The sequence below is a fragment of the Lampris incognitus genome, chromosome 6 (genome assembly GCF_029633865.1).
Source record: "Lampris incognitus isolate fLamInc1 chromosome 6, fLamInc1.hap2, whole genome shotgun sequence".
Classification (NCBI taxonomy): domain Eukaryota; kingdom Metazoa; phylum Chordata; class Actinopteri; order Lampriformes; family Lampridae; genus Lampris; species Lampris incognitus.
The window spans coordinates 58,954,917-58,981,126 of record NC_079216.1 but is presented as its reverse complement, the minus strand read 5'-3'; the positions used below and the strand labels follow the sequence as shown (position 1 = coordinate 58,981,126).

The window sequence follows — 26,210 nt, the reverse complement described above, 5'->3', positions numbered from 1 at the left end:
GGGTGGTGGGTGCTGAGATCGGCGGAGCGAGTCGGGCTCCTCTCAAGCGCTTCGTTTCACAGCAGAGGGACCCTCTGCGAAGGAGAGCGGGTTCGTTGGAGCTGCGGGCGCGGGTGGTCTTGGGCAGAAGTGTCCTGTTTCGGGAGACCCCCGACCGTCCCTGTGCTATTTCGGTCCACCGGTAGGACCGCAAGATGAACCGAATAACGGGAAGGACCGGCGGGGAGAGTTTAATTGAAATGAGCCCGACGGGATCTTTCACCGGTGAGTTACTTTTTAACACACCTAATGTTTTCCATCTTATAACCAAAAAAAAAAAAAGAAGAGTGGCTTCAATTAAAACACGACGTTAAACTTGCTGGACTTTAGAGACTGGCGAAGGCTATATATAGGTTGCCACATATTATGCGTGTGGCTAATGAGAACCACTTAAAGCAATGTCTTGGGCCTAATGAGGCGGCACGCGTGCTGACGAACCCCCCGTGATATCGGTTGAATAAAAGCGACTTTACGGCGGCGCGTTAGAGCCAAATCACTTGTGCCGCCTTCCTCGTTATTCTTACGTGGCGTTTCGAGACGTGTTGCCTCTCACACCTCGGCCAGCCCGTTATTTCTGTCATCTCCTCACGGCAACGCCAGAGGCTGAGCTCGGTCACGTGCTGGGCGACGCGAGGCCCTGACCGCTGGCCTGCCGAGTGGAAACACGCAGTCATTTCTCCACAGGCACCGAAGCCTGCTAGTGGGACTCCTCCGGAGGGCAGCGGCCAAGTCTTCAGACCAAACTCCCCGGGAAAGGAGAGCGGTTTCAGCCATCCGAGGTGTCGTCTGAGCAGTGGCGGATCTAGAGATTCTTTTCCTGGGGTGGCAGCTGCCACCCCGTAGATCCGCGCCTGTGAGGGGGGGCAGGGGGGGCATTCTAAATCGGCGATTTCTGTTTGAGATGAGCTTGGTGCGGGTCTCATTGACCTTCGCCATGCATGCGCGTAAAATATACTTTAAAAACATATTATCTGATTTATAAATGGGGTGGCAAGAGTGTGTCCCAGAGGTTGCAGCTGCCACCCCTTGCCACCCCGTAGATCCGCGCCTGCGTCTGAGGGAGCGCCTAAATCCCTTATAAACCCCCCTTTTCCGGTGCCCTTTGGCAATCAGAAGTTAGACGTTGCACGGTTTCATTGAAAGAATAGGGAAAACGAGCTTGACCCATGTAGAAAGGATCGTAACCAGGGTGACTGTTACCTTGGTGGTTTATGTTCATGGAGATGGTGGGGCGAGGTTGGATCAAACGTGTCTCCAACGCAGCACAATCAAACCTAACGTGAATTAACACCGATAGCCTTTCACGCTTGTTTTTATGGGACAAAGCCTACAAGGACAATGGAAGTGAAAACATGATGTTGGATGGTCGAGTTCACAAGCTTTCATATTTGGTGTTAACATTTCCACCCACATGCAAACTGGACGTGTGTTTTATTGTGGAACAAACCAAGTTACACACAGCTGTAGTTGTGGGCTGGCCAGTTGTGTCTGCATAGACTTTATATTTAAACAACATCCAAAAGGTAATGTAAATTCATCCAAGAGATGCATCATTAAAGTCTATCCAGACACAATGGTGTGTAACTTCAATATGCTACTTCACGTGTATCAGGACAGTATATTCAAACATCCGAAAGCAAGTGTAAATTCATCCAAGAGATACGTCGTTACAGTCCCGATAAACGTGAAGTAGCATGCTGATGCCAGTTTCAGGTGTTTCTTGCACGTACCAGCACCCACACCCTTGCAAAAAGTCAACAGTTTGTTGCTTTGGAGTATTCAATGGTGTCCATCTACTAATTCCTGTTACAGGAAAACACATTTAATAACATGCTGGCTTAAATGTTGTTTGAAATGGGACTAGTGAACTTCTATGCACATCAATCAATTGATCACATCGTTGTGAGTTGGAGAATATGAAGATTAAACTGTTGAGAATGGATGCACTAATGTTCTCCAAAAAAAAATCCCATCCCCATATCCTAGATTAACAGAAACACCTGCATATAGCTCTTTTTAAACAATACCATTTCCGTTCTAGAAGTATTAAAGGTCTTGCTACTGAAATGGTGTTGGTTTATATGTATAGCTAAGCTGTGGGCTATAATAACACTCCTTTAAATGTTTCTAAATGTGGAAATCGTTGTTCCTGTGTTTCCTGTTCTTAATCTGCTGGGTTGCATAGCAAAAAAATACAGAACTGTCCTTGTTGAATTTCAGCTGTGATCAGCTGCTCCCAGTTGAACAAAGGTTTGTCTGTAAAGGACACTGCGGCATAAGGGACTCTTGGTGTAACAGCAGCTCAAGCACCTCATAACTGCATCCAACAGTGTTAACATGTGGCTCTGTGAACGGCTAACATAACTGATCAGGAACATATAACAATAGCCACTCTATTGACTCATAGATCAATGCCAGTATCTACCCTGCCTTTCAGCCATTGCTGCATCCTTTACCACATATAATTACAACAGAAATGTCTGACGTTTTATGTTGGTCAATGCTTCAGACTTTGGAAATAGTCCAGTAAGGCTAGCTGTGTATGTTTAACCATGAGTCTGAATCTAGCAATCAGCGTGCACGTTATTCTTGAAAGATATTGTTTTCTGGTGAAACACAGTCTCTCCTTACAGATCCCTCTCTACCTCGAAATTTAATATGTTTTGCTCCAAGGGTATGCAGAAGATTCAGTCATACAATTTTTGTGCGGATTGTTTTGGAAAAAAATCTTTCAAAAGTAGTCTCTTTGTACAGAAATTTTCAAGAGTTCAGTCAAATAGGACAAATGTGGCGCCACATAGTCCAGTCATGCAAGCGGTTTATGCTGGTTTGAATAACAATTTGTACTCTACTTAGGTAAGTCTATGAATGTAAAGGAAACAGTGAGAGATAACATTGTTACATGCTTCAAACTGTTGTTTCTGCAAGGTCAGAGGTCCAAACACGTACAGTATTCTGTGTTCTGTCTATACTAAATATAGCCTAAGACAGGCCATCATTTAGGGCTGTTACTTTCAGTTCAGAAGCACAAGCTCGGTGATTTAAAGCTTACTTTTACTGTATAATTTTGGTATGATCATGAAACCATACAAAAGTCCTCCCTGCTTTTCCATCTGCCCAGTCATTTGTTTGCATAAATCTTACCGCCTCTTTCTCAGAATGTGCTTCAAATATTGTAATCATTTCGGTCTGGAGGCTATGCAGTATAACAGAAAAAGCAAAACTTAGCTTGTGCCCTCTCACTTTGCCACCTCAAGTCTGGAAAAGTACATCCTTTTCCAAGGTATTTCATCACACATGCGGCCCTGACCTTTTCTCTTCACCATGCTCTCTATCTTTTTTTTTCTTCCTCTTTAGCACCAGTATTGTCTTTGCTTCATGATTCTTGTTATTCTTTTGTAGTGATGAAGTCATCAAATCAAACTGTTTGGCCTGTAGAGGTGCCACGGCCCCAAAATTCGGGACAGATATAGACCACAACATTGGCCGTCTGTCAGCGCTTTTTATTACCTCAGAGGCCATGCAGCTGCTCATTTTCTTTAACTGAGTTACCCTTCCTCTGTCTGATGGTTTGCTGTTATAGTTGTTTCATTGGTATAAACAAATGATACCACAATGACTAATGGAGGTAATTTCACCTCTCATGTCTTGCTCACCTAATCGAATAAAACTTTACACTTGCTATTGAAATGTGTGCCTTTGTTTTTGCTGGACGTGTCCGCTCATTATATTTCTTATTGTTTTGCAGATGAGAGTAATGGCTACCACCACCATCCCACATATGACCAAGGATCCTCCCAGCAGGGTCAATCAGGGGTAAACTACAATATCACCAAATGTTATTTTACTCACACAGTACATCAGACAGATATGCCTTAAAGCAGTAAATACGTCTTTTTGACAGGCACTTATATCATTAGTTGGGCGACTGTTCTGGATAATGTTTCACGAGATGCAAAATCTTTGTAGTCAGTTGTTTGTTTTTCCTATAATAACTTGGCTGAAGTGAGCACCCAAATAATTTGCATATTCTTGGAATTATTAAAATTATATAGCCCGGTCATAGCTATCTAACTAAAATAGAAGGAATATCTATATGTATGTATGTATGTACCTCCTTTCATTTTTTCAACAACCGTACATCCAATCGACTTCACACTTGGCGGGTGTATTGCTGAGGACTCAAGGAAGTGCGGTGTTGAGTGTAAAGATGTTTGGATGAGCGGATGTCTAGAAAATCGAAGGACAGGCATACATACATACAGACAGACAGACAGAGACGTTCTTCCTGTGGTGACTGGATGAACAGCACCACTCTGTTGTTGCAACCGACATTGTGGTTGGAGGGGGTAATATAGCTGAACAGGAACTGCACTAGTTTGAATAAGAAGTAAACCTATGGTCTCCAGCTTTACGTTTTTAACTCTCTACTATTGACTTACCATTGCTGTTTATCCGTTTTCCCCCCATCATCACAAGCTTACTCTTTGTAAATGCTGAAACAGGAATTTGGGTCCTCAGGGAATATCCTGTTGATACGCCATGAGATGTCTTCCTTCCTTAATTCGCTCCATTCCCATAGCAACATTGGTTATCTCATTGGATGTACAGTCACTTTTAACCCACCCTTAGTCAACATTTAGGATATGGCAAGTGGTCCTGGCTTGTGACTCGGGTTTGTGGGCCTAAGTTTTAACTCATTTTTAATGGTCTTAACGAGTTTGTACCAATCTAATTCATTTCATTATACTGGTCTGTACATGTAGGCTCCATAGACTGCCTTAGCCCATACTGTTTAGAGGGAAAGATTCAGAAATAAACCTAACCTTCCCCTCTTCTCTGCCCCTCCTGCAACATACTAAAGTCACCCTTTGCCACTGGCATATGTGTTGAGTCCTGTGAGTCGCTCAACATCAGCCTGGCTTCCCTGGCTACCCTGGCCCCTTCTGAGCACAGTGACAGCCCACAGACTGAACCCCAAAACCTAGATTGCATCAGTACTCTGACCGGGGTAAGATACCCAGCAGGGGCACAGATGCACGCTCAATGTCTGTGTATTTGTGTCATCTCACACTGTCTTTCACATCATGAAGCCCTTGGCTGAGCTAACCATGTTGCTGGTCTTCATTGTAAGATCAGATTTGCCCAAACTAGCCTGGCAAGTTCTTACTTTTACCATGCTTTGGTTATGAGTGCAGTTTTCAATTATGCTTTCATCCGTAAACATGCATCCAAACAAGGTTTGGAGTGTTAAGACATTGTAATCGGTCCATCTTGTTTGTGTCATGTTTATATTGTTGCTTTTGCCCTCACAGATCATGCGTGAGGTTGACAATAGAGTTTTTGCAATGTGAGGTTGTTGCCATTATTGTGTTGGTAGGCCTTCCCTCACTGTCTACTTGGTTCCTCTGCAGCTTTGGAGAAAGCGGGCACTGTTCCTGAAGTTTCGCTCCAGGGTATGGCACAGTAAAAAGGGCTTTTGTTGTGATGCTACTTCATATTTAATGCCTGCCTGCCAGCCAGCCCTAAATGCTTATATGAAAAATGCTTGTTTGATGTGGACTTTCTTTATAAGTATTAGTTAAGTTAGATTTGACATAGACAGATGTCAGATGATGTTGGATGCTGGCAGAAGGAGATCTGTGGCTTCTGAAAAGCATGTTTTTGAAAAAAGACTCAGTAATGGAAGCATCCTGGCATGAGGTATGGATGCCTCGTAATTCGTTGAAAATGGAAACGTCCCTTGCCCCTACTTTGTTCTCACCGGTGATTCTGGTATGCATCAGTGAAGAGAACAAACACATCTGCAGGTGCAAAAACATAATTAGAAAATGCACGGGCACACATGCGGCCATATTCTGTTCTATAGTAGTCAGAGTATGTACTTTATTGTGGCGTATATCTGTATTACTCTGTGTGTGAGCATTTTCATGTGTGTGTTTGTGTGTACATGTCTGCATTTGTACTTTTTCTGTATACAGTGTGCACTGCAATCGTGAACCTGCCCTATGCTGATGACAGCGTTGAACTTTATTGTGACTAACTAAGCAGGCTTCTTTCCTTGAATCTCCACTGTTTATCTTCCTTTAGTAGATTGCTCATCATTATAAACGAGGAGTCTAATCATCTCACCAAACAGCATCTTACATATATACAAACAAATACACAAAACAAAACAAAAAATATCTTGTACTCTGGCTGCCGTAAATAAAGCTAATGATTTAACCTGCATATGATTACTAGAGTAACTGAGACTTTTTTTTGCTAATTATTTGCATATTCTAATTTTGCCCCGTTGAGACAGCCGTAAACTTCTCTCTTTTGGGATTTGATAATTCAGTGCCTTTTGATATTCGCAGCAGTCATTCAGTGAGGAAGCCCAAAAAAAAGCCGCTTGATAAAGTGATTTTGTAAAGAACGGCGATGTGCTCGTGAAAAGGGTTATTGCATATCCAGGTCAAAACGTCAAATGACAACCTTGTACCTTACAAAATAATCCTTAAAGAGAAACATGTTCCCTGAAAGTAGTAGGCTACTCAAACCTATATTTATGTTCTACACGTATCCCCCCCCCCCCCTTAAATTCAGATCAGAGAACTGGGTCGACACACCCAGCAGTTAGGGGTTAGCTGGTAGATGTATAGCGCTCTGCGGCCTCCACTAGCGTAGCTGAGGAGGGGCAGTTTCCAGTAGATGTAAGGACTGACTCCATATAGGGAATCTGTAATTAAAGCAAATTAGAGAGCTACTGTAGCGATGTCCCAGTCAAACGAAAGCACCCACCCTGCCATGTTCAACAATGTTTAATCTGCTCTGGGAGGTGATTCAGACCCTGCGGTTAGAGACGAGGCACGGTTCGAGATTAGAAGGCTGTGTGAGGTTGAAAATGTGGACACATTTGAGGCCCCCCTCATTTCGCCATTGGAGGCCCGGGGGTGCTGATAATGTAAAACTACAGAGAATGGAGGGATAGTTTCTTTATGAGATCAGGCTTTTTGTTAATATTATTATTATTATTATTGATTTTCGCTAGATAGGTTGAAACAACTCGCGTCTATCCGTTCCCAATGCCGCCTCTCTTTGCTCTTTCTGTGTGGGGGTTGCTTTCTTAAAGTGGCTTAATTGATTGTTTTCAAAGGACAAGTAGCCATACTGATGACCTTTGGAAAGGCCTCTGTAGATTTTCCTTTTTTACAGAGTGAGGCCAGGTTTCAGAATGTATTGCAGTCACTTCTCAGCAGTAGTTTTATTCACATCTAACTCTATAGCAAACATGAACAACCCCCCCCCCCCCCGGCTTTCTGTCTTGGCTCTGCGTTGGTTTTGTGACGTCACCTCCTCTGGTGTGATGCTGAGGTCCTATTACATTAGCCGGCTACTGGCAGGGGCTTTTGCTGCAAGCATGATGATGTCATCTCTAGGAGCCTCCTTTCTCTCCCTCCCTCTTTCCCATTCCACTCTCTCTCTCTCTCTCCCCCTGAGCGGGTGGGGGGGCTTGTCTTGGGAGGCGAGTGGACTGGATGGAGCCCCTTATGGCCAGGAGATCAGGGAAGAGAGCGTTAATAAGACAAGGAATGTGTTGAGGCCCGAACCATACTCCCTGGAGAGGCAATATTGCTCATATCGGCCAGTCAGCCTTTCCGTTGATGCTGCACAGTCATAGAGGGCGTGAGCCATGGAGGTAAAGTGCTCTCCTTTTCCTCTCTTTCCCCACATCATTGCACTTAATGATGGGACGAACTCTGTTCATGAAAACTACAGTGCAGTTAGCCTAGACATAGTGGTGTGTTTGAGTCTGCAGTCTGTGCTGTGCTTATTGTGTGAGCACAGTACTGTGAACACAGTTGCTGAACCAAGACATTCTGGGTACATGGCCCGGCAGTTATTTATAGCTTTTTAAACGGCTGTAGCAATGACAGCAAGCACTCGTGTCTTTCTTCTCTGTATTAAAGCATCCCTTTGCAGCGTTTCCCGTTAAAGACTCTTTGACCACTGTAGAGAACAACAACTGCAAGAGCAGCATGGGCTGGCTGTCGCACAAGCAATTGATCTGTGTGGCTGCTAATGCGTGAAAGCCCTACCTAAAATACAGGTTGAAAATCAACCACCGATTCCAGATAAGCTTAGATGAACAGAAGCACAGGTTGGAGGGATGAGCTGAATATAGCTGCTTGATCCCCATGCTGTGAAGAAGATATTGTGTTTATACCTAATGTTCTTTTTTCTTTTTATAAATTTATTTCTGATTTTTCCCTTTTTTCCCCCAATTTAGTGGCCAATCGATCCCTGTTTTAATTCAAACACCCACCCTTGTACTGCATGCGTTCGCCAACTGCATCTCTCCGGCCGGCAGTCTCGAAGGAGACCGCCTCCCCACTTTCGTGACAAGGCGACTCCAGGCCGAACCACTGTTTTTTCTGACACACACAGAGACGCATTCATGTGACGAACACAAGCCGACTCCGCCCCCCTCCCGAAGACAGCGTTGCCAATGATTGCTGCTTCATCGAGTCTGGCCATAGTCGGATCTGACGAGACCGGGGCGCGAACCCCAGTCCCCAGTGGGCAACTGCATCGACATAAAGCCAATGCTTAGATCGCTACACCACCGCGGACTATGTTCTTTTTTCTATAACTTGAATCCACAGTTTCCTTCCTACAATCAGTCAATCAATCAAGGATGCACATTCTCTTGTGGGCTGGGCAACAGTTCCATATTAATGTTTAGTGTCTTTCAATGATACTATATCGGGGTGAAATTTGAATATTTGGGAACCAGTTTTTGTTTGATATTATACTTTATATTACCAAACAGTTGTTATGAACCCGTCATATCCTTAAATATGGGGGTTTTGCATATGTAAGCAGATATCGTGATATGTATTGATATTGTGTAAAAGTCCCTGTGACTATTGTGATAATGATATTTTCCCTATGGCCCAGCACTACTATTTTCTTGATCGATTGGTTGCATTAAAAGGAAGCTGTGGATTCAAGTAACAGGAAGAATAATATTGTATCACCTATCGTGTAGCGCCCCTTTAAACACGTTTGTATGTTTATTAATTTGTTTTTGCCATTTCAAATGCATACATGTACCTTTTTATGCAACACTACCATGGTTTCTAGCCTACAGCTGGGATCAGACTACATGATATTTTTGTCTTTCACGATGGTCACCATCTCAGATTAGGCAATCATAGTGCCATAAATTCTTGCCGCGTCTTGGCAGGGAGACTGGCAACACTGCAAATATGACCCCGGCCAATCATCTTCCGCTGCCTTTCATGATCTTGCGTAAGTTCATAGGTCGTCGGAGAAGAGGGTCAAGAAATTGTCAATCATGGCTACAGAAACGGCATACGTGATGCTGATAGTCTTATGTTCTGAAACAAAAAAGGAAAAACCGATTGTGGACGCTGTTGCGGCTAGTGCTATGGAATGATAACGTAGCATAGCTTAACCAGCTACTCATCGGGATGCTGAAGTGCCTCCGCTTTTTCCCCTCCAACATTTAACCTATATTTTTTGACTGTCATGGTCCTCCCTCGAGGAAACGTCAAAAAGGCCCGCAGGGAGGCAGTCATTCTACAACACGCACCGCCTATTTAATGTACTGTACGCAGAACAGACTGAAGTCATGATTTCTTTAGATGCTGAGAAGGCATTCGGTCGCATCGAATGGCACTATCTATTCGCTGTTCTACCAAGGTTTGGCTCTGGTTCATCATTCCTAGCATGGGTTAAAATATTATATTGCTCACCGACAGATGCAGTGTGGACGAATAATATTATTTCTGATTATTTTTTGGTCCATAGGGGCTGCAGACAGGGCTGCAGCCTTTCTCCTTACCTGTTCAATTTGGCAATCGCGCCATCTCCCGAGGCGGTAAATTGTATAAGGTATCGCTTTATGCGGATGACCTGTTGTTGTATATATCCAACCCAATAGAATCCACACCAAGACTATTACTTACCCTGGATAACTTTGGCCACTTGTCAGGTTATAAGATAAACTATTCGAATAGCTTGCTTTTTACGATTAAGCACACTTATAGAGACTACTCTAGCTTTCCATTTAAACTTGAACACAATGTATTTACATATTTAGGAATCAAAGTCACCCATACAATGGGGAGGCTATATAACCATAACTTTAAAACACTATTAGAATGAACAAAACAAGATTTTAGAAAGTGGTCAACGCTACCAATTTCATTAGCGGGCCACATTAAAATGACAGTGTTACCCAGATTTCTCTATCTTTTTCAAATGATTCCCATATTCATACCTAAGACAACTTTTCAACAACTAGATAGGTTAATTTCATCATTCATCTGGAACGATTAGAATTAGAATAAACGAATAAACAGGGTACAGATTGGTCTCACATGGAACTCTTATCCAATCCTTTACCGATATTCACCTCTCCAATACCACATAATCATAACATACAAATAACAAACCCAGTGGTTAACGCTTCACTGAGGATATGGCTACAGTTTGGGAGGCATTTTGGATGAAAGCATGCTAGTGAGCTTTTTCCAGTAGCAAATAATCAATTCTTCTCATCGTCTGTGTTAGATAGCGCATTTCAACTTTGGCGTAGAAATGGACTCGTGTTTTTCTGCGACCTATTTACAGACGGAACATTCAGCTCATTTGAAACGCTTACCAAAGACCATAACATACCCAGATCCCGTTTTTTTAGGTACCTCCGAATCCGTAATTTTGCCAAGAAAGTGTTTCCCTCATTTCCTGCCACCCAGGAGCCAGTTAGGTGTTATTCTGGAGCTAGATCCCTTTGGGGAAAAAAAACGTGTCTCTATAATCAACACACTCATACTTGGATTAAAACAGATATCCTGGGACAAATCAAAAATTGCATGGGAGAGACATTTGGGTGTAGAGCTTTCTGAAGAGGCATGGCGGGACAGCTTAACTCGTATACACATGTCCTCATTGTGTATAGGACATGGTTTAATTCAATTTAAGGTGCTTCACCGTCTTCACTGCTCAGGGGACAAGCTTGCCAGAATCTTTCCCACCACAGACCCTGGCTGTCCAAGGTGCAGCCATAGCCCAGCCTCGGTGGGACACATGTTCTGGACATGCCCCTCTCTCAACAGTTACTGGGGACATATATTTAATGTATACTCACATATCTGTAAATAGACCATAACCCCGGATTTTCACACAGCCCCCTGGGTGGTATGCTAAAGATGGCTGCATTTGCCTGCAAAGTTGTAAGGTCACAACTTTGCAGGCTTCATTGCTAGCTCACAGACTTATTCTTTTTAACTGGAAGTTGAATAAAGCGCTATCATTTTTGCAGTGGTTAAGGGAGGTGCTGTCCTTTGTACCTTTAGAAAAGCTCTGATATAAGATATGTAAAACCCGCAAAAACTTTGTTTGACCAGGAGTCCTTTCATAGACTTTACTGAAGGTTTTCCCCTTTATTGAATGTACTTTTTTACCTGGTTGTGACTACAATATTTGCACAGATATATGTGTACACTGTTATATTGTCTTCCAAAACATAGTTCTCATGTGGAATTGGAATAAGAAGTCCCCGCATAGTCCCTTTTGTTCCCTTTCTTCTTGAGCCTTTTTTTTGGGGGGGGGGCTCATGTTTTTTTTTTTTTTTTTCATGTATCTTGTATACCTGTTCCAAAAAACTGCAAAATAAAGTTTTCAACAAAAAAAAAAGGCCTGCAGGGGTATAGTTGCCACTGCTAAACGAACATTGCCTTGGTTTGGTCATTCTGCCTGTGTGCTACTGAATGAACCAGAGGGCAAAGCATAGAGATGCTTTACGAGCTAAGGGGCAGAATAGAAACGTTTCTTTTTTAATTTAGATAAGACATTATATCAACATTTTAGACTACCCCCAAGCATTGGTAAAGTGTCCCACATCGTCCCACACAAACATACTCTTTGTCCCGCGTTTGGTTAATTGGGATCTGGTCATCCTAACCCCACGTAGTGTGACATAATCGAAAAACAGTGATGTGGCATCTGGGACTCCCTACGACACCCCGGCAAAAAGTCTAGCATGTCAGAATTTTTTGTGTTTTCCCGCTTAGTCTGACAACTCCTGCGACGCGTTCCTTGATGTTGACCAATAGGATGACCGGGTGCTCTCTGGTGCACCTACGTAAACACGGCAAAGAGAAAGCGATGCACTATGCAGGTTACAGGTTAGGCCTTTAGCATGTGAAGGACACAAGTATATTTTTCCATGTCCAGTCGCAGGTCATTTTCTTTTAACTTGTTCATAATCTGGCGGTGTATGTTAGCAGATGACTCATTGCTATCCTCATAAAAGTCAAGGATCTTGCTTTTCAAACAGCATCGGAAGCCACTGAAAAAAATGGCGTGTGTGTTTTTTTGTCACTTTGGACTTGAACCATTGGTGTTTTTAATTCTCACAAACAAGTCTCCACCGAGGCAGGTGCAAGCACATCTGTAACTATGGACGTTGCTTTTGTATGACCACATAACGTTTTTATGCAATGTCCAAGTCTGGAAAAATGACCGGTGCGAGCTTACTACCACAGACTGCTGACCTGTGTGAACAGAAGTGCTGAACAGTGTGGTAAACACTAGTATTTCAGCTGCTGTTACCTTACCTGTCTGGCAGTCATCTCTGGGTTTCAGTAGGAACGAGTCCATAGATCGGCACAACTCTTTTTGAGCCGGACATTTCTTGTGAGACTCGCATGTCCCGTGTCGCTTCACGTCATATTCCTGTCCGTGTGAAACTGAAAAATAACGGGCAAATTTCACAAAAAAACTCTGGGACTCGTCTTGCACCGGCTTCAAGTCAAGTCAATTTTATTTGTATAGCCCAATATCATAAATTACAAATTTGCCTCAGGCAGCTTTACAGCAACACAACATCCTGTCCATCCTGTCATAAGTTGTTTCTCAGTCTTTATTGGAGCTTCATTTTCTTTTCTTGGTGTTACTGCCCATCATATTCCGCCTAAATCTGCAGCGATTTTGTGGTGACTCACAATTTTCCCCGTTGGGCGTAGCCTGGGGCAGCAAAGACGGTGACAGGTTAACCTGCACTTGACCCACATGTGCCCAGTTTGAATGACATCACACAGCCCTGTGATGAAGGCCTTCCCTGCTTTCTCCACAGTCATTGGATGAAAGCCAGAGTTTAGAAAAGGGTCTGCCCTGCAGTGGTTTGACTTTTGAAAGCTAGAGCCAATCAAAATGAGGGACATCGTCTCAATATGTGAGACGTGGGACAAGGGATAAAAATGCTGTGCAGTCCCGCCTAAAGCAGGACACCTGGTCACCCCACACGGGGTAAAGACACCCATTGGTCGTTCCCAGTGTTCATAATCGGGCCCGACGCTGAAAATTTGTTACCGACGACAAAATCGTGTCAAAGCTGGGCTGAAATCTTGTAGTCTGAACAAAACTGACTCTGATTTGGGTGTAGGTGAAGTGTAATCATATAGCTTTGTTCCTCTGGTTTTTTGTGTTATATGTTCTTGCCTATTTTGTAACCGATGTAGTCTGTGCTACGTACCCTTGCTCTACTGCCTTCTGCTCTTGATACTAGAGACCTAATCTGTGTTTGTGTTGAGTAATCTCCTTTGCTGTCAGAGATGCAGCTGAATCAAGTGTAACCGCGGGACACTGTGTAACTCTGTAGATACTTAGGGCTTTCTATCAGCACACTCTGGATCCCCTTTTGAACACTAGACTCGTCCTGCCCGGTTCAAGAACCATGCAACAAACCAGTTAAAGTCTGCAGCCACATCCTACCATTAGCATGCCATTTGTGTTTGCTGTGGACATACTTTTGTGAATCTGTTAACCCCTTTCATGCCAATAGATGGTTAAGGCTGATGTGTTGCCATGACTGACAGGTGTAACTGGGTATTGTTCATCAACAGCATGGGGTTTTTACCATTAGCCGCTTACTTGCTTCGGCTGCCTGGACTGTTGTAGTGAACGCATCCAAGAAATGTTCACGTTGCTTTGAATTTGTGTGTGCTTGTGTGTGTGTGTGTGTGTGTGTGTGTGTGTGTGTGTGTGTGTGTGTGTGTGTGTGTGTGTGTGTGTGTGTGTGTGTTTTGGACAAATGTACATGTCGTGATATCTGCTCCATTCTTCTCCTCGCAGATTGACAAACATCAGCAAAGTAAAGACTCCGTGTTCTTCCGGGATGGATTGCGCAGGGTCGATTTTGTCCTGTCGTATGTTGATGATAAAGATGGCGAGAAGAAACAGGTAAACAAGGTTTATAGATAATCATATATGTCTTATTAGTTTCCCCTTTCACTGACCCCCCCCCAAGCATTTATTTTGAAATGAATTGACCTAGCATTTGTTTTTGTTGCATGCTTTCAGGTATTGTGGTAGTCATACAGATGAGTCAGCCCCTCCCAAAATTATACTGAAGTAAACATTTGAGTTATTTCTGCTTTTCAAGTTCTACTTGAATTAAGTGGTTAGTGAGTTACGACTTCCTATTTATATGTAGCTTGAATGTCATAAACAATGGCACCTCTAAAATTAAACCTTGTTAGCTTGTGTAAAAAAAATTCTCACAGGATTTTCTGATAAAGTCTCTTCAATGTCAGGATCAGCCTACTCTGTCAAGTAAACGCGTTGTATTTGAGTAGCTGATGAGTATTTGCGGGGCCAGATGTCCTCTTGGGTTTGGTGAAGTCCTTAGCTGTGGAGTGGTGAAAGGACCTGTGTTTGTTACTGGACTGTTAGCCTTCGCACTTGGCTGTTTCTCCTCCGCGGCTGTAAGGCCCGTCTGCTGGGTTAGCCTGTTCTCACTGATCTGTCATCTTCCGAAACAGCCTTGTCAGTGAGTCAACAGCCGGACATGGAGCCTGGTCAGGAATTTCACTCACTCTTTCCACACGATACAACGCATAGCAGGCAGGAGGCCTGCTTCCTTCCTGGTGTGGGTCATTCTAAGGCAACACAATAAGTATGCCATGTTGGGAATGAAATATTACTCACTGACACATTTATTAAGAAAAAATACATGTCCTTTTGGCTGTGTTTTCTCTGTGTAGGAGAGGAGAAGGGAGTATGAGGCCAACCTAGAGAGGGCGGGCCTGGAGCTGGAGACGGAAGATAAATCGGTAAGAAGCCTTTTAGCTTCTTGATCTGGTTATTTCTAATGGTGGAAATGTTATCCCATTAGTCTGCAACAAGATATCTGTGTCCAAGTTGGTTTTGCAAGATTTTCTTTTCACAAAGGGGAAAGCAAATCACATCACTGTCATAACAATGAACCTGTGCAAAAATACACTCATGACTCAACAATAAGGAATGCTAAGTTGAGTCAGAATAGGAGCCAATAGGAATCGACCAATATTGTAGATAGAAACATTTCAGGTTGTGGATAGTAACTCTGATTGAAATTAATTATGAGAGTCTCCTTCATGAACTATTCAGTGAATCATTATTGATTTATTGTTTGGGGCTACAGGGTGGTGTAGTGGCTTGTTTTTGTAAATTAGTTTGTAAATTGTATAAACACAACATCCACTGCATGCCTGTCCATCTTGGGAGAGAGATCCCTCCTCTGTTGCTCTCCCCGAGGTTTCTTCCTATTTTTTTTTCTCCCTGTTAAAGGTTTTTTTTTAGGGAGTTGTTCCTTATCTGATGCGAGGGCCTAAGGACAGGATGTTGTGTTGCTGGTAAAGCCTCCTGAGGCAAATTTGTAATTTGTGATAATTGGGCTGTACAAATAAAAATGCCTTGACCTGGATGTGAGGGCAATGAGAGAATTTCCTCTCTGAAAAATGAATAAGGCATATGAATGGATGGATCTCTCTCTCTCTCTCTCTCTCTCTCTCTCTCTCTCTCTCTCTCTCTCTCTCTCTCTCTCTCTCTCTCTCTCTCTGTGTAGATAGATAGATAGACAGATAGATAGATAAGCGTCTAACGATGGCATACATAGTATTTCTGAGAAATGTCCTTTCCTTGTTTCCATTAGGAGTCGGATGATGGAAAGACTTATTATCTTAAGATCCATGCTCCGTGGGAGGTGCTGGCCACATATGCAGATGTGCTGAAGATCAAAGTTCCCTTCAAGGCCAATGACATCCCAGACAACAAAGAGATACCCATGAACTGGCTCACCACGCCCTTCCGTCTGCCCAAGCACATCATGCACCCAGAGCCAGACTACTTCACCGCCCCCTTTAACAAGACCAAGTCCGACTTCTTCCTCATCGATGACAAGGAGACGTTCTTCTCTCCCTCTACACGCAACAGGATAGTAAGGACATCTTGACCCTGATTTTAGCCTGCCAACTTTATGACCTTTATGGAATCATGACGTTCCACATTCGGCCATTCTGCTCAAAACTGACGTAGCTATTCATCCAGTGTAGGTTAATAAACGGTATTCTAAAGAAATGACTCAAGTTACATTTGCATTGTTTATTTTAAAGTGGCAAATAGACATCATTTTAAAATTATATATTAGCTTTTTCTCCATGGGATTGAACTTTAATGGTTTAGACGCTTCACCACGTACTCAATATCTACGGAAAGAAAGAAAAAAACCTTCTGGAGGCAAAAGGGACCCTTTAATTCCAAGCTCACTTTATTTACTTGCACAATGTTTATGCCTGTAGACAAATAGGATGTAACGTCTCCCTCTCTTCCTGTCTGCTCAGGTCTACTACATCCTGGCCCGCTGTCCATACTACAAGGACAGCTGTGAGAATAAAGACAAGAAGGGAATCAAGAGGTTGCTCAACAATGGGACTTACACATCTGCCTTCCCTCTGCACGATGTATGACCCTACAAGTAGACATTTAGGGGGAAACTCCTCTGATACTAGAATGTGTGCTGATGCCTTCAGATAGGGCTAACCTTTTTAAGACATTCCTCTATATAGCATGATAATGAGGAGCATCATTCCCATTGTAAAATTAATGCAGGTTGCTCTCATGAACACCAAGTGCCATCTCCTCTTTGTTTGCAGTCTAGATATTGGAAAAGGTCAAGAGATCCAAACTGTGAAAGCGAGCGATACAATCTTTACAAGTACTGGGCCGGATTCTTATGCTTCTTCAAGGAACAGCCCCTCAACCTTATAAGGTGAGAATCCAAGACAAGATGAGTCACTTAGAAATAAGCACTGCGGAAGCATTTGCAGTGGACATTTGCTTTGATTTCTGTTTCAAACAGGAAATACTATGGAGAGAAGATCGGTATTTATTTTGCTTGGCTGGGTTTCTACACGGAGATGCTGTTTTTCGCCGCAGTGGTAGGCCTCATCTGTTTTGTTTATGGACTCCTCACCTACAATGAGAATGAGTGGAGGTAAGCCCCACCGTAAAATAGCGTTGGCTCGCATTGAAACCGATTTTAGCTTTGTTATCATGTGCAGCGATACCTTCAATATCAAAATCGTTTCACTCATATTTTGATGAAATTTCTTTCTTTCTTTTTTCTTTCAGTAAAGAGATATGCAGCGAGGACATTGGAGGCAATATTGTCATGTGCCCATTATGTGACAAAAAATGTGCTTACTGGAAACTCAACTCGACATGCCACTCATCATGGGTAGAAAATCTTCATTTTTTCCCCCATTTCTCATCTTAACACATGACATTAATAAGATGATTGTCAGTACAATTTTCAATATCCTTCACTGTCTTCCTCTTTCAGCAATCCCACATGTTTGACAACGTGGGGACGGTGTTCTTTGCCATATTTATGGGGATTTGGGGTGAGTCAACAGGTTTTGTTGCTTACCAGAGCACCACCTAGTGGAATCTGCTAAATGTTGTCAGTTATCAAAAAAGAAATGATTCATTCACATTTTCTGAGGCGTCATCCACCTAGGAGCAAAATACCAAAGTAACTAAGGTGGGTGAGAAGTCCTCGTGTGAACCTTTATGTTCCTTTCATTCATTATTCAAACACAGTTCAACTCAATTAATTTTAGTATTCGGACCTTATTGTCCTGTAAATGCAATTTTATTTGCAGCATTTAAAGGGTAATCACACAGTTAAACTGAATAAAAACAATAAAAACCAACATAGAACACATAAAAATTCAGAAGATTATGTACCTGTGTAGACCAATATCAGCTGTCAAGACCAGAGGCAAGACCTGATGTTGTGACATAAAAAGTTGCTCATCAAAATGCAAAGATCTTGTGCAAGCTTAAATGTGAGATCATTTTATATGCAAATTAGTTCATAATTTATAACCACAGATAAAAGAGCTCTCGTTCTGCTGAATTTGACAGCCCGTGGTGTCCGGGTAGCGTAGTGGACTGTTCCGTTGCCTACCAACACAGGGATCTTCAGTTCGAATCCAGCTTGGTCGGGTGTCCCTACAAACACAACTGGCCGTGTCTGTGGGTGGGGAGCCGGATGTGGGTATGTGTCTTGGTCGCTGCACTAGTGCCTCCTATGGTCAGTTGGGGCGCCTGTTCAGGGGGGAGGGGGAACTGGGGAGAATAGTGTGATCCTCCCACGCGCTACGGCCCCCTGGTGAAACTCCTCACTGTCAGGTGAAAAGCAGCGGCTGGCGATTCCACATGTATCGGAGGAGGCATGTGGTAGACTGCAACCCTCCCCGGATCGGCAGGGGGGGTGGAGCAGCGACCGAGATGGCTTGAAAGAGTGGGGTAATTGGCTGGATACAACTGGGGTGAGGGGGGTTAAAAAAAAATTGACATTCTGAAGTGGTGCTCAGCTCAGGCCATGTCCACACTAATCTGGAGAAATTGGAAAATGTTGTTGTCATGACAAAAACAGGGCAAATATTTTCCATCAATTCTCATAGTTTCAGATGATTGTTTTCGAATCGTTCACCATTCACATTGCTAAAATGATAAAAAAAACATGTCGGTATTTTTGCATGTTATAGCCCATTTACTGAAACTGCATATATGGTAAGTTATGTTACCAGCTCAGAAAACTTCTCAAACCAATCCGCACTTTCAACTGCATTATCCTGTAATGATAACATAACTCAAAAATGAAGGCAAAGCTTTCAGTGTGATGGATTATGTAGGCAAGTCAGTTTCAAGTCTCCCATATTGTAAGTTTCATTCAACACTAGAATCAATTGCAAACCAGTGGCTGCCGGTAAAGTAGGAAAAACTCATTCAAAAAAAAAAATCTAAAACAATATGGTATGCTTTGGAAAATGGGCTGGAGCAATGTAAAGTATATGCAATTTGTAGTAAATGAGCTATAACTTACAAAAACATCGATATGTTCCTTTAAGTCTTCTTCTATTGGGTATGAGCTGGCCACTTTAGCCAGAAGCCATATCTGAGGTCACATGACATTCATACATCAGCGTTTTGGAAAAGCTCAGTTTTCCCTGTCCACGCTACAAAATTAGACCAACGTTTTTCAAATTTAGCCGCTTTGGAGAGCATTTCCAAAAAGACGTGTTGTTGGTGGTCGAAAATGCCGATGTTAATGCAGCTGGAAGGCCATTACAGAGAACAAAAAGGCTGTGCTTTCAAATTGATCATTGTTAGTGAAGACATGGCCTCAGTTTACTCCCCAGAGAGCTGATGATGGCCATCACCGTGTGCTCTGGCACTTTGCTACCACAAGTCTCTCAAACCCTAAATTGTTCTGAAGATAGACGGTACTCTTTCTGTTTCTCACCAAGCATCCTTGTCTGCTTTTATTGCTGAAGATTACACTATCAAACCAGACGATGGTACAAATGGTTAAAACAGGTTTGACCCAGTCAGCCTTTACCGTACCCTCCACCATCATTTTACCCACAATGCCCTTGTTCTAACCTGTTGTACCTCTCTGCAGTGACCCTGTTCCTGGAGTTCTGGAAACGCAGGCAGGCCCGTTTAGAGTACCAGTGGGATCTGGTGGACTTTGAGGAGGAGCAGCAGCAGCTGCAGCTTCGGCCCGAGTATGAGACCAAGTGCACCAACCGCCGGCTGAACCGCATTACTCAGGTGCTTGTGTGCCATTGTCTTTCTAATGTTTGAGGACAACAGCGGCTCTGTGCAGCCTTTAATCAGTTAACATCTTTGATTACTTTTATAATGGCTTAAAAGAAAATTTCGGTGTTTTTAAGCGTAAACTCTGTTTTCCTATCAGTAGGAGGCCTCAAACCAAGTAGTAGGTAGCAGAATCTCTTAATATGATCCTTTGGGGACAATAGCGCTCACCAGATTACGTCCATGAGACGAGCTCTTTTTTGACACTAACAGGATCCAAGAACTTTCTGAAATCACCTTCCATTGTGAAAAAGACAATCCCTGTACAATCGGTACAGTCTACTACTACTAATACTACTACTTTTGGCTGCTCCTATTAGGGGTCGCCACAGCAGATCATCCGTTTCCATCTCTTCCTGTCTTCTGCATCTTCCTCTATCACACCAGCCACCTGCATGTCCTCCCTCACCACATCCATAAACCTCCTCTTTGGCCTTCCTCTTTTCCTCTTCCCTGGCAGCTCCATATTCAGCATCCTTCTCCCAATACCCAGCATCTCCCCTCCACACATGTCCAAGCCATCTCAATCTTGCCTCTCTTGCTTTGTCTCCAAACTGTCCAACCTAAGCTGTCCCTCTAATATACTCGTTCCTAACCCTGTCCTTCTTCATCACTCCCAACAAAAATCTTAACATCTTCAACTTTTCCACCTCCAGCACCACCTCCTGTCTTTTCAACAGTGCCACTGTCTCCAAACCATATAACATAGTTGATCTCACAACCATTTTGTAAACCTTCCCTTTAACTCTTGCTTTTACCCTTCTGTCTGTTTACCCTTTGCCACCTCCACTCCTTGCATCCTCAGCAGTTAGCACAGCTACAGACCTTTTTTTGCATTTTTTTCTTTTCTCTTTAACTCTCGCGTGTCGTTTCTTCATGCTCGTCTTCCTGCCACAATTTACTCTTCGCCTCCTGAAAAGGGATGGATCGCTATATAATGAATTGATTGATTGATTTCAATTGATGCTGATATGAGGAGAAAACAATAGGTTTTTATTGCCCAATTTATTGTCATTTCTTGTTTTGCTCATCTATTTTTTGCCTCTGATGTCTGAGTATTCAGAAAAGTGCTATATTATTTTTATGATCATTACAACACAACATGAGCCTGTTCGTGCCAAAAAGAGCTTTTTTTAGTGGACGTTATTTGACGAGCGCGAGATCGCAGCTTGGTGTGCAGCAGCTGGCTGACGCCAGCTTGCTCGGTACTGAATCAAATTAAATGATTCTGCCACCCATCAATCTGTTTGACCCCTAACGATAGAATAGAGGTTGAAAAGATACCTGAATTTTCCTTTAAAGTACCCCTTGTAATTATCGCCCATACTTTTTGCTCTATACGTTGGTTGATCTCATTTCATGACACCCGTTTGGTCAGGTCCTGCTTTGAAACAATGCTGTAACTGGAGACTCCTTGTTTGACACCAAGCTGACGAATGTGAAATCCATCAGCTAGCTTGGGAAAACCAAAGCGTAGTTTTCTTTTTGTCATACAGTTTCACATTGTTTTTGTAGCTCGAGATTGACCAGCTGAATACAGACAGAAAGAGGGTGCTGTAATTTGACCCTCTACTATAATCCCACCTGTCTATAGGAAGAGGAATGGGTTCTTAACAGGACCACCACTGATCTAGTGGGGAAAATGCTGCTGTGCTGGGTCACTGTGGTGCTGTGGGTAAGGGTGGCACATTTGATGAGGAAGGATGATTTGTACGTTTGGCCTACCTTGCATGACTTGGAAATCTGTTATGTCTAACGTAAAGGTTTCTGGAAAGACTCAGAGGCAAGAGGTTCAGTCACTACCTGTAGAATTAGCCCTGCTGGATCAGCAGTGTGTTGAGGTTGTGGGCTTACCAGGAAACTGCTGTGCGGTGGTTTGGATCCATTTGTCAGGGCCTACAGCGAGAGAGCTCTGTTTAGACTCACCATCGTAACTCTGCCTCTGGTCTCTGGTCTGAGGCCAGTTTTATGGCATCCTGGCCTATCAGAGCTGTCTTTTCAGAATATAACCAAGGCTGACGGAATCATGTTTGTGCTTTGCTTGGTCACTGTGTAGGAAATGGAGCCTTACTTACCCATAACAAGCAAGTGTGCTCGCACATGCCTGTCTGGAGCCACCGTCCTTTTTTGGGTGAGCAGAGTATCTCTGATACACTGTGTAAAATGAAAAGTGTCTTTATCTCCCATCCTTATCTTCAACTTATACTGTTTCTTTGTAATATCCTATTTTCATCATCATTGCCATCATGTAACCGGTAGAGTATCAGTAGTATCAAGATTTGTTTATGCAAATAGCACATCTAATTTAAATAGTACAGATAAAACACTTTTAACTTATAGTCTGTATAAGCTCTATAGGCCAGGTGAAATGTGAACTAGTTAGAGTTACAGTATAACTTTTGCTCTTGACGCATGTGTACACTCTGCAAGCGTGGGATGTGTCTATTTGTGTTTTTGTATTTCAGCCTGCTTAATACATAGAATAAACATCTGCTTCTGTTTGTGCATGCAGCACATAATAAGGAGTTTTCACCATGCTTTTGTCTGCTGACTAGCTGTCCCACGTAGCTGTCTTTCATTTGTCATCACTGCTGTGTCTGTCCCTAAGATCTCATTGATCATTGCCTGCATCATTGGGGTGATAGCATACCGTCTGGCAGTGTATGCGGCCTTCGCCAGCATCATGAAGGACAGTCCTACCAACAACCTCCAGGTGGTGGGATCCCTCATCACGCCACAGCTGGCTACCTCTGTCACCGCCTCCTGCATCAACTTTGTCATCATCATGATCCTCAATCTCATGTATGAGAGAGTGGCTGTCTGGATCACTGACATGGGTGAGGGCCCCAGAGGGAACCTCGGCATTTACTTAGAACTAGTTCTATACATTTCTGTTCATCCTTGACTTTACATGTCAAAATGTACCCTACACATCAAATCTTCCAGTGTTTCAGTGTTGATAAAGTGCTTTGTATGTTCCCTTATTGTGACAGAAATCCCCAAAACACACCTGGAGTATGAGAACAAGCTGACCGTGAAGATGTTCCTCTTCCAGTTTGTCAACTACTACTCTTCCTGCTTCTATGTGGCTTTCTTCAAGGGCAAGTTTGTTGGCTATCCTGGAAAGTATGCCTATATGTTTGGAAAATGGAGCAAACTGAGGAACGAGGAGGTAACATAAACTACATTAAATTGCACGGCTGCTTAAGTAAATGCATTGATTATCTGCTTAAAAAGAAATGTGAGTGGAGGTTAAGACAGTCTGCCCCTCTCTCTCTTCCTCCCTATCTTTCTCTATCACTCTCCCTCCTCTCCATTGTGCCTGGATCAGTGTGACCCAGGGGGCTGCCTGATTGAGCTGACCACCCAGCTAGTGATAGTGATGACTGGTAAACAAATATGGGGCAACATCCAGGAAGCTCTGGTCCCGTGAGTGCTGCGCTTGTACCCACCATCCCACTGCACATGTCATCTGCATGACATATGTAAAAGCTGGTTTTCTTATCTCCCATTTGTGATGCTTTTCAGCTGGCTGATGAACTGGTGGGGCAGCAGGAAAGCCCGGAATCATCCAGAGAGTTTGTACAGCCGCTGGGAACAGGACCATGACCTGCAGGTTTTTGGCCACTTAGGTCTCTTCTATGAATACCTAGAGATGGGTAAGCACATGCAGCCAGCTATTGTAGCTATGTGCATTCATACATAAATATATATAAACAGGGGTTGAATTGGAACAGAGTCATCACGTATTTTTCAGTCAAGCCAGTTTAAACATTTGCGTGTGGACAACGATGCCTTTCGACACCATGTTTAGTATATCAACCTATCTGTTCTGATAAGCTAAGACTGTATGGACTATATTACATTTGGATACGAATGATAAGTAAAAAATGAAATATTCAAATTTAGTGACATTTTTAAATTCTTGTATTTATTCAGAATGTACGATACATTTGCTTATAAGGCAGATAACTAACCCTATAATAAGTAATAAGTACACTATAACATATTCCGCCTATAGCCTTTACTATTAACAAAACATAATATTCAGCAAGCATGCGCCAACCCTCATGAATCAGGGCTCCCCCACCTCACAAATCCCAATTTGACCCCATTCATACAAGCATGCTCACATGCAGATAGACAGGCAGACAGACAGACAGACAGACAGACAGACCGATCAGTCGATCGATCCAACAGGGGGCAGTGTTTTCCAGTTATCTCACAAAATGTCTCGCCCTTGCTTCACAGTGGTCCAGTTTGGGTTTATCACGTTGTTCGTCGCCTCCTTCCCGCTGGCACCCCTAATGGCACTCATAAACAACATCATAGAGATCAGAGTGGATGCCTGGAAGTTTACCACACAGTTCAGACGGCCCGTGGCTTCCAAGGCCCACAGTATTGGAGCCTGGGAGGAAATCCTCAATGGGGTCGCTGTTCTCTCTGTTGTCACCAATGTGAGTGGGCTTGTACAGGTCTTTCTGATTGGAGGAGATTGTCTGATCTGTGTCTGGAGTGCTGAAGTGCCCTGTTTTCAATCTAGACTTGACTCCTGATACTTTGCAGAGAAACTGTGGTGCACAATGCTGTTGATGGTGATCATTATCAGATTCATCATATTAAACATTTTTTGACCAGTATGTTTTAAAAACCAAGTATACGCTTTTTTCCTTGTTGCCATAAATATAGTGCTTCCCACCCACCTCTGTTTCTTATTCTCTTCAGGCGTTCATTGTGGCCTTCACCTCTGATATGATCCCGAGGCTGGTGTACATGTACGCCTACCAACCAGAGGGTGAGCTCACCATGAGAGGCTACATCAACAACAGCCTGTCGATTTTCAGTATTGCTGAGATCCCAAATGACAGCAGGCCTGAGGATGAGTTGAACCCGTCCTGGTTCAACAGCTCCATCACTACATGCAGGTGTGTTTCTTTTGTGTGTCTGTGTATGTCTATGTCCATATTCCTGTGTCCGTGTGTGATGACTGTGTGCATATTTATGAGAAGGACAGAGTGTTGTGTGCGATACAAATAGATGGCTATTTATTCCCGCTATGTGTCTGTAGGTATCGTGACTACCGCTATCCCCCTGGACATGAAAAAGAGTACTTCCAGACCATGCAGTTCTGGCACATCCTGGCTGCCAAGCTGGCCTTCATCATCATCATGGAGGTAATGTTGGGCCTCAGACTCACTACCACCATCGACCACTGGAAATGATTCTCAAGTTGGTCTTTTGTCATGACCCCTGTGGCACCTCTCTTCCACATTAACATTATCCATAGTCTGTAATAAACTATGTCGGGCACTGCTGTGTAACCTAGTAATTAACATAGTACAATGATTTTGTTACTATTCCAAGTGATAGGTAGGGAATTAAATTCCAATTTTTGTTTTAGTGATAATATTACTCTTATAAGTAAAAATAAGTTTTATTTTTGCAGTGATCTCGTTTAATTACAATCAGGTTATAGCTCATCCAAAGGAGTTGAATCAAGTGCAACTGGACTTGGTATATATCTGTGAAGACGTTTCGCCTCTCATCCAAGAGGCTTCCTCAGTTCGTGCGTTTCTGACTAGACGAAGCTGGTAAACATCGGGACACAAAGAGCCATGGACATCTATAGCTCTGACAACGACTCCAAGAGGATAAATTCTGGGTCTCATCACCAGCCAGTCAGACTAGCTTCGTCTAGTCAGAAAGGCACGAACTGAGGAAACCTCTTGGATGAGAGGCAAAACGTCTTCACGGCTATATACCAAGTCCGGTTGCACTTGATTCTACTCCTTTGGATAACCATGACCTGGATGAATGAGAACATTCACAGACAGGTTGTAGCTGTATTGTACATACACAATATCCCACATGTCCTAACTAAGGTGGATGTGTGCTGGCAGATAAGTTTGCATTCTCCAGATGAGGGTATTCTCATTAAATTGATTTTAATAAGCACGAGAATATTGGAACTTATTGTACTTTTTTACCCCGATAGCTGAATAGCTATTCGCAGATGAGGCACTTGTGTTAGTTAAATAGCTGCTGCTAACAGAGGATGCGATCACCGTTGTTGGGCTCCTAACAGAAAGTAAACACGACAAGTTGTGTAGTGAATAATGACAAATAAAAGTATGTACTGTAGTACTTTTTTTGATTGATGGATCCAA

General features: G+C 43.1%; 1 protein-coding gene across 1 annotated transcript in view; it reads left to right on the top strand.

Moving 5' to 3' along the window:
- Positions 1-26,210, top strand: part of ano5a (anoctamin 5a) — a 28,641-nt gene continuing 2,431 nt past the window's right edge. The window contains exons 1-19 of the mRNA XM_056281394.1: positions 1-264; positions 3,788-3,855; positions 14,188-14,295; positions 15,099-15,167; positions 16,028-16,312; positions 16,716-16,835; positions 17,028-17,143; positions 17,234-17,368; positions 17,506-17,611; positions 17,717-17,777; positions 19,847-19,998; positions 22,100-22,174; positions 22,652-22,880; positions 23,037-23,215; positions 23,375-23,472; positions 23,572-23,702; positions 24,295-24,500; positions 24,769-24,968; positions 25,112-25,217. Of these exons, the coding sequence (XP_056137369.1) occupies positions 195-264; positions 3,788-3,855; positions 14,188-14,295; positions 15,099-15,167; positions 16,028-16,312; positions 16,716-16,835; positions 17,028-17,143; positions 17,234-17,368; positions 17,506-17,611; positions 17,717-17,777; positions 19,847-19,998; positions 22,100-22,174; positions 22,652-22,880; positions 23,037-23,215; positions 23,375-23,472; positions 23,572-23,702; positions 24,295-24,500; positions 24,769-24,968; positions 25,112-25,217 (2,514 nt within the window). The 5' untranslated portion in view covers positions 1-194. The remainder of the gene's footprint in view (positions 265-3,787; positions 3,856-14,187; positions 14,296-15,098; positions 15,168-16,027; positions 16,313-16,715; positions 16,836-17,027; positions 17,144-17,233; positions 17,369-17,505; positions 17,612-17,716; positions 17,778-19,846; positions 19,999-22,099; positions 22,175-22,651; positions 22,881-23,036; positions 23,216-23,374; positions 23,473-23,571; positions 23,703-24,294; positions 24,501-24,768; positions 24,969-25,111; positions 25,218-26,210) is intronic.